We start from the raw sequence: 8835 nt of genomic DNA on the forward strand, positions 1-8835 counted from the left end.
CTTCTTTTTTGTTTGACACAATGGGAAAGTCAAAAGAAATTAGCCAAGATATCAGGAAGAGAATTCTGAAGCTGCACAAGTCCGGTTCATCCTTGGGAACAATTTCCAGATGCTTCCAGGTGTTGCTTTCATTTGTTCAAGCAATTTTACGCAAGTATAAACCTGATGGGAATATCCGACCGTCGTAGTGCTTAAGATGGAGACGGAGTCTTTTGGTCCAAAATGTACAGGAAAAAAGGAAAAAGACCTTGCATGGATGCCTGCAAAAGCTGGTAAGAAGTGAATTTATGTACAGTGAAATATGTTGTTCTGTACCGACACAGGCTGAAAGGCCACTCAGCATGGACGAAGTCATTACTCCAAAAGAAACACAAAAAGCCAGACTGCAAAATTTCAGCAAAGTATTGTGAGAAGCTTGTGGAAATATATCCAAAATGATTGACCCATGTCATACTGTTCAAAGGCAATACCAACTACTGAGGAAATGTATGTACATTTCCAAATTTTGAGATATTAATGAATAAATCTCGGACATATTCTTTCTCTCATTATTGAAGCATTTAGTAAATAATTCCCTTCCTGTCATGTGAGCTTCTGAGTCTGTCTGAAGATTTTAGTACCCTCTGTTAGGTTTTCTTCTAGAAGTGCCCTGTATTTAGCTCCATTCTTTCTCCCATTAACTCTATTCAGCTTTGCTGTCCCTGCTGAAGAAAAGCTTCTCTCCAGCATAATGCTGCCACCACCACATTTCATGGTGTGGATGGCCCATTCAGCATAACATGTAGTGTGCTTTCTTTCACACACAGCATTTTGCACGTAGACCATAAATTTTAACTTTGTTCTCATCTCACCAGAGCACGTTCTCCCTCATGTTTCCAAACTGCAAACAGGACTCCAGCTCTCATTAATGCTTCCCTTTTCCAGCTCGTCAGTTTCAGTGAAACATCATATCTTGGTTGTCCAGCAGCTGTGCCAAACTCCTCTCATATTCAGATGATGGATTGACCAGAGCTAACTCTGCTTTAAACTTCCCCACGACTTCTCTGTCTCTTGTTCTTTATGATCCTGTTTGTTCACTGACGTCCTCCTATGCTGTTTGGTTGTGGTCTATCTCATAAAACCAGAATAAAACACATTACGGTTTGGTGTTGTGACATGATAAAATGTGAAAAGGTTAAAATAGTATTAACAGTTTTTCAAGGCACTGTATATATTTTTGCAATAGCAGTTTCTTTTGTGTTTTGAGCACAGAAGCAAAAATCACACATGCAAACGAGAGCGTCATGCCAAAAGGCAGCCGTAATGGAAACGGAAGTGATGGAAATGTCATGAGCAATGGCTTGACACACACACTCACACAACACAACCCTCACAGGACTTACATGGAGTTCTGTGTCTTAATCTGAGAAAGATGAGGGTTGAATAATCCAATTTCTAGTCATTATTCCTTTCCATCCTAAATGAGGATCATTATTTCTTCAACTCAGTCCTCTCAACATTTTGCGTGCGTTATAAACCAGGACTTCATGTCTTTTCTAAACATTTTCCCTGTTTTCTTTGCAATCCCTTTCCCATCCACCATCCCGCAGCCTCTTTGAGTGATGTGTGATGTGGCGAAGGTATTTGGAGAATTCCCTCTGACCAAAACCAACGCTGCCTGACTGCTGTCTCCCTCCTCTGCATGGGAATGAGCTCTACCCAAATAAGGCAGGGCGCTTGGTCTTGACGTGAGGAGAAGAGGCGCAGCAGACAGGGAGAGGTAGCTGCTGAAAGGCCATGGCCTTATAAGGGCGAAGTTTCCTTTTTTTTCCCTCCTTCCCCCGCTCCCATTTTTCCTCTTTCCTCCACCCTGACTCTGTCTCTCAGTAGGCTAGTGAAGTCATCAGTGCTTTCTCCTCCTTTTAAGCAGGCATTTTTGGGAGGGACGTCCCTGCAAGCATTTACAAACTCTGAGTGAAGCATCCGCACTTGTCCCTCACACCGCACCAGCAACCAGCTCCGAACTCAACTTTTCTCTTGCACAGTGAGTATACTTTTAATTCAGGTCATTTTTCAAGATGAAGCTTCCAAAAACAGGATTTGTGTCAGTTTTTAACATTTCTTGTCAATACTCTTACAGTGGGATCTCAGATTGTAAATGTGATGATGAGGCTGTTATCTGAAGTTTTAAAAAAAATATTGTAAAGTGGTGAAAACTCAGATCTAGTTCATGTTATTCTATTTTCATCCAACTTCTTTTACATTTAGTCCTAAATGCAAGTTCATGCATTGTAAAATAATTTTCCATGCAAAGCAAGGACAGCAGAGAAGCCATCATATAGTGCAACATATCTGCCTGTGTGACACTGACATAGCTATGTTTGCACAGGCAAATGATCCATTGCCATACATGGCCTTTGCAGCCAAGTGTTTATAGCTGCATGTCTGGTATGAAGATGCTCTGATGAAGATGCAGATGAATATTTGAGGAAGAAAGAAATGTGACTTACACCACCATAGAAACACACTACCTTGCATTTGTGAACACATAAGGAGCTAGTGCCTCATTTAAACGGTTTTCTGGAATGTTTGCACTGCAGATAACTAGCAAATCATTAAATATGGCAGCACACCAAGAGTTTCCAGGAACAGCAGATATGTAGGAAGCACCAGCGGGCAGCCTCATTTTCTGAACAGCAGCAGGAGCGAGATAAGGCTATCTTTTCTGCCAATCTTGCAGCAGCGGATAAACAGAGCAGAAACCCTGGAACCAAGCATCCATGTCAGCGCGGGGGCTAGTTGGAGCACATCCTCGATTTCAGACTCAGATGTAATACATCAAATCTGACCAAGCAGCAGTTATGCTATGTTTGTCAAGCTAATCAAAGCCGCAAAGAGCCTTGGCAGGAGGCTCTAAAAAGGGCTCAGCTATGTCTGGCAGATCAGGGGGAACAGCAGCAGTTTTTATGCTCAGCTTCCATAAACCAGAGCCAAACTACAGCAGAGCCCTGAAGCAGCAGCTCAGCATCCTCCACACAAAGCTGAGAAAACCGTTGGATTCATCCCATCAGCAGCAGCATTGCACCCAGCACTGATCTGCCAAATCATGCTGAGGAGAAAAATGCTTATAATGACTGTTAGTCCCACAAAACAGTTTGCTCAATCCAAATTCCTATATGGGTGGTTAGCTGGTTCACTGTGGAAAAGGCATAGCTACATGACTCCACGTCCTTACATGCCGCCACAGTTGCCACAGCCCTCACACGGGTTTCCTGTTCTGGCGTAATTCACGTTTACCATGGCGATAGACAAACAGAGCAGAAAAACACGAGGAGGAGAGGATAATTGTGGGGACTGAGTTGATGCAGTAATGCTTATGGGAATCAGCACTTTTAGATTTCTCAAAAATAGCACTTTTGAAGTGGTTTTTTTTTGTTGTTGTTGTTTTTACATTTTAATTATAATGCTTTTATATTTTAAAGTAGATGACTTTCAATGACTTCAAACGAAATATTTATCAATCTGCACTCATGATACTGATTTATCACAATACGTTCGGCCTTGCATTCCAACAGCTAGCAGATGTTCTCTACTATCAAAACGCTTGTTAACCCCTGGGTTACATTACCATTAACAGCCTCCGGAGTGTTTCTTTTAGTAGCACAAAGAGCAACTGAACTTGTTGCAGCTGAAGTTGCTGCAACATTTTGGGTTGTAAAGTATGTTAGGCTGGACGTTTTCCCACATACTGTTTTTAATAAGCAGACAACACAGGAGCTTGTTTAGCAGATAGTCCTGACTTATTGGACCCTAGGCCGGATGCCAAGCATAACAACAGGTCCCTGGATGCCCATAAACAGTTAAATAGACTTGGACTCACTTAGCCTCCAAAAGTCTTATGTAACCCTGATACGGTTGTCATGTAATGCACATTCCTGGCTCCTTTTCTCTTCTCTTTTTTTCAGGCATTGTGCATGTAAACATGTCCCTACAATAAGTTCAGTCTATGCTATTTGCAGTTGTGGTTCACTGAGTACTTTATGACACTAACTACTGGTTGCCAATAAAAAAAAAAACAAGCTGAGGGTCTGTCAGACAAGCAATACGCTGCAATACTGATTCAACAGAGATGAATGCCTGTAGGAGTGTGTGGGGGCCTAGACAGAGATGAAAATGAATTAAAATATGTAAACTTGTGGCTTTAAGTTAGTGACTGTGTTGCTCAGCATGTGAGTTTAGTTTCGTGTGGCTTGGAAAACCACCACAGGAAAAGCACAATGTATTAAAGAGGGTTGATGGTAGCTCGCTGTGGACATTCTGGGCAGGAGTCCATTAATGGCTTTGGCACACCAACTCACATTGCAGACATGCAGAATGTCTTTACTTAACTTTGTGAACCTTATTCAGAACTAAGGAAAACTTATGTTTTAAGCTCTAAAATTGACTGATTCCTACCAGGCGCTGCTTCTTTTACCACTTTGTGATTTCATACTTTTGCAGTTTTGGATCATTTCATATGTTTATGGATTCAAAGGAACTGTCTACCCGAGGTCATTTCATACCAAACATTCATCAGTTGATGTGTGACTAGACATATTTTGGACCCACTTTAAGTGGTTTAAAGTAATCTGTAATCTAATCATGATCCTCCAAGAAATGTTAACTTCTAACAGGAGGTCTCTTGGAGTTCATTCAGGTTCATCTCGAGTTACAATCTGTCCAATCATGTTTAAACAGAGTCTGCTGTTCCCTACGGGGATCAAAAAAAAAAAGTGAAGTGAAGTCTTACATAATTTAAATTATATGTGCATGTTTACTTGTATTAATCTAAATAATACATTACCCATGAAAACAAGCTGACGCACTATAGGTAAGTACAAGTGCACAAAATAGAAGTAAGGCAACCAAACGAAATGGTAGTAAAAATTGACAAAGGAGCAAATTTACTCATACATTCTTAGATCTCATAATCGTCAAGTTAGCCATTTAGCATACAGATAAATGTAGTAGTGAGCAAACGCAAATAAAAGTGTTTGTCTTCCAAAGTTGGAACCGCAGGGAGAAGCAATCACAAACATTGGAGTGTAAAGAAATCTTGGCAGAGTGACTGAGTGAGAAATGGAGAGAAGACTTACGTCTCACTCCAGATGTGTGAAAGTTGGCAACTCTGTATGTTCCAGTTCTTGGACACAATCGTTTCTTGCATTCCCACTCTAAATTAAATTCAGATTGTCCTCTAGAAACATCATGTCAAACCATCCAGAAAGAAGTCTCCTTGAATCTCCTCAAATTCATCTTTAACATCTTAACTCCTTAACCTCTCTAGGAACAGGAAGTTGACGTGTCCTGACATCAAGATGGCAACAAAGGTTGGATGGCGCTGATAGCATTCTGATATGCCTTTTGCTCTTGGCTGGTGGTCCCAAAAGACTATGAATTTATTTAGTCATTATTTGCGGCAGTTTGCATTTGCTAACACAGAGTGCATATGTGTGTGTTTTAAAGGCAAAAGTGCAAAAGGATGGCTTTCTATAGTGCTCCTATTGTAAATCATTTTGCCCTAAACATCCTGACAGGGCAGAACGGAGTGCACTGGGAGACATGATGCTGTGAATTTCACTGATGAGCAGAAAATATTCAAACAGAGCGGATGAGCAGTTACACTTATCTACACGCTTCTGACCTGCATGTGGTCACTGTTTGTGCTGGTGAATTTTGTACACTGTATGCATTCATTGTGAAGAGAAACGTAAGTCTCAGAGGTATGCACTGGAGTCACATTTGGAGCCAAGTCATGAAGTCACAAATTGAATGAATGAAACAATTACAGAACAACTTGACTTTAATATGTTGTAGGCTACTGGTAGGATTTTGTACAAAGCTGCCACACAGCCAAGTGGTGTACACTACACTATATCTATCTGCTGATACTTAAATATGTGCCCAATAATGCATAAATTGCTCATTGCAAAGTGCTTTTTTACAAACTCCTTATATTATTTTATAGAAGCTGGAAAAAAAAATTCTTAAGGCTTTTGAGAAATATTGTTTTTACTTAGATTACATTTTTGGCCAAATTTCTTGTTCAGACTTGTAATTCAATGTTTACGATTAGAGACATGCACAGTTTATTTATATAGACTCAACTTGAGATTTGACTCAAGACTTAAGAGGAAAGACTTCAGACTTAATTCACATGCAACACTATGACTTGGTCTCTTGGGTAGATGTTTTAAAGAAGGTTTTCATGTTAGCAGTGGGGTGTCTCTTTTGGGCTCCATTTAAATTATGCAAACACCATAGTTTGCATAGTTCTATAGTTTAAATAGAACTGTCTATAAACATCCACTGTAGACCAAAAGCATATCAATCTGGAACATCACTGCACGACCAGTGGTAAGTATGCTAACGCAGCACTGTCATATCCACTTCTCATTTCCAGAGTGTCGGCATGGCTAACAAAGGTCCATCTTACGGCATGAGCCGGCAGGTTCAGGATAAGATCGATAGCAAGTATGACCCTGAACTGGAGCAGATCCTGGTGGAGTGGATCAGCCGTCAGTGTGGCTCTGGTGTGGGCAGGCCAGAGGCGGGCAAATTGGGCTTCCAGACCTGGCTGAAGGACGGATGTGTGAGTTAGCTGACCCTGTTTGACACACTGCTTTTAGAAGAGCATTCCATAATGCAAACCTCTCTTTGTTTCATGTCACCCTGTTAGATCCTGAGTGAACTTATCAATAGTTTGTTTCCTGGAGACAAACCAATAAAGAAGATCCAGAGCTCGCCAATGGCCTTCAAACAAATGGAGCAGATCTCGCAGTTCCTCAATGCTGCAGAGAAGTACGGCGTCACCAAGACTGACATGTTCCAGACTGTGGACCTATGGGAAGGTTAGAATGTGTTACTGTGGTGGAAGCAGACCCGTCTTCAGCAAATGATTGGTACTTTAACCTAAATATTATGTGCTGGTACAGGTAAGGACTTGGCAGCGGTTCAACGGACCCTGTCAGCTTTAGGCAGCTTGGCCGTTACCAAGGAGGAAGGCACATACAATGGAGACCCCAACTGGTTCTTCAAGTGAGTCCAGTAAAACAAACGGAATCAAACAAGAGAGAAAAAAAAATACAGTAAACACAATTCTTTTCATTTTAAATGTGTGACATTTTGGATGCTGTATTGCAGGAAAGCACAAGAGAACAAGCGAGATTTCAGCGACGAGCAGATGAAGGCTGGGAAAAACGTGATCGGGTTGCAGATGGGGTCCAATAAGGGAGCCAGTCAGGAGGGAATGAGCTATGGCCGACCCCGACAAATCCTTTAAAGTGTCCAGATATGCAAAACCTCCTTAGCCTTCTTTTCCCCTGAAGCCTCAGATGCGCTAGACATCCTCCAGGAGCCTTTGGATGACTGACTGCTTCTTTATGTCTTAACCTTCTGCTTTAGAGTCAAGGAACCTCCTTAGTCTCAAAACCCTGCCTTAAGGTTCCTTTAAGTTTACTCTGGTGACCACTGCAGGACTCGGCATGCTTTCCCTACATCTGAATGTCTTAAGATGCAGCAATAACCAAAGAAATCCTTGTATACCAAAAGGCAATTTATGATTTTTACAGTGCATTGTTTATCAATTAGTTTCTCTTGAAATATTAACATTTTGTTATATTTTCTACATTTATAGAACATTGGTTCTACTTGCTAAGAAAGAAACAGTTTGTTTACAGAAGATTTAGAAGAAACTATTTCCAAATTGACAAGCACGACCAAAGGGTGTGCAGATACTCTTTAATTTTACTGCTACTATCGTTTAGTAAACTGCCACTTCCTACTTTGCTACACATGCTGTGTCAGTACCAACAGTTTTGTACATTGTCTTAATAAATAATGACTTTGACATACATTTGTGACTGTGGCTGGTTCAATCTTAATTGTGCGTCCACATCAGCAGTAAAGACACATTAAACTGACTTTTTTTCTTTTGGTCAAGATAAAAAACCATTTTGTTTAGAAATGTTCATGTGAGGATTTCCACATAGTTTTCACTATTTTTTTCTATTTCCTGATGTAACACAAACTGAAAAAGTACAAAATATCAGGCTGTGCAAATCATTGCACTTTAGCAATTCAGCACATGTATTGTGTGACTGTCCCCAAAGATCAATATTAACTTTTATGTGTTTTATTCTTTCATTTTATGAATTATAAATCTACCTTACAATAGCAGAACTTTACAAAATTTGTGGTTTTGATATCTCTTTTAATTATTATTTTTATTTTTTGCAAAATTGATCAAACAGTACTGACTTTTTTATTTTTTAGTCAAATTCAGATTTTTTCCTTAAAAACTGTAACAGGCTTTAGCATAACATGTTAGCAATTTGTTAGCATTACAGACTGTAAAGATCCATCTAAATGTCTGTTTCATGGTCCATTTAGATGTTTTACCTGCAGCAGGTAAACTTGTCACCTTCCATGACAGTCAGAAGCCAAAAACTCAAATGAATAAAACATAAAAACTTTGGTACAGCAGGCCTTCTCAATATCCACTGAAGTTGATGTTGAGTAACTTTGGGCCTTTCAATAATTCAATAAAATACTATGTTCTCAGAGAAAGGTGCAAATGCCTCCAGGCAAAACTCCTTCTTTTCATTCCCAGAAAAACTCGGTACGCAACAACCAAAGCGGCAAAAATGATGAGATGATGAATGAGTGAATTGACCAGCATCCAGTAAAGTTTTATTCTGTGTAGCAGCAGCCCAAATGTTTCCATTTAAATTTCTTCTTGAGCCATTCATGCATCCCCTTATTTCATTTCTGGCACTAAAAGAGCTAGCTTGGAGCTTTCACCATCACCTCCTGCAT

At 40.2% G+C, this 8835-nt stretch overlaps 1 protein-coding gene across 2 annotated transcripts; it reads left to right on the plus strand.

Annotated features, from left to right (window-relative positions):
* Window positions 1–1801: 1801 nt before the first annotated feature.
* tagln (transgelin) lies at window positions 1802–7873 on the plus strand. 2 transcript variants are annotated; one of them, XM_032590800.1, is made up of 6 exons: window positions 1802–2023; window positions 5306–5348; window positions 6422–6610; window positions 6698–6869; window positions 6954–7056; window positions 7162–7873. In XM_032590800.1, the coding sequence occupies exons 2-6, from the start codon at window positions 5337–5339 to the stop codon at window positions 7298–7300; spliced, it is 615 nt and encodes a 204-aa protein (XP_032446691.1). In that variant the 5' UTR covers window positions 1802–2023; window positions 5306–5336; the 3' UTR covers window positions 7301–7873. The 2 variants fall into 2 exon arrangements, with proteins under 2 accessions (XP_032446691.1, XP_032446692.1); XM_032590801.1 differs by lacking the exon at window positions 5306–5348 and having other exon boundaries at window positions 1808–2023.
* The last annotated feature ends 962 nt before the right edge of the window (window positions 7874–8835 follow it).

Source organism: Xiphophorus hellerii, chromosome 18 (genome assembly GCF_003331165.1).
Source record: "Xiphophorus hellerii strain 12219 chromosome 18, Xiphophorus_hellerii-4.1, whole genome shotgun sequence".
In the NCBI taxonomy this organism is placed as follows: domain Eukaryota; kingdom Metazoa; phylum Chordata; class Actinopteri; order Cyprinodontiformes; family Poeciliidae; genus Xiphophorus; species Xiphophorus hellerii.

Bases quoted from the DNA above. Each gene is read 5' to 3' on its own strand.
- tagln (XM_032590800.1), top strand. The intron at 6,611-6,697 runs GTGAGTTAGCTG...TCACCCTGTTAG, and splicing joins CCTGGCTGAAGGACGGATGT to ATCCTGAGTGAACTTATCAA. The intron at 7,057-7,161 runs GTGAGTCCAGTA...GCTGTATTGCAG, and splicing joins GACCCCAACTGGTTCTTCAA to GAAAGCACAAGAGAACAAGC.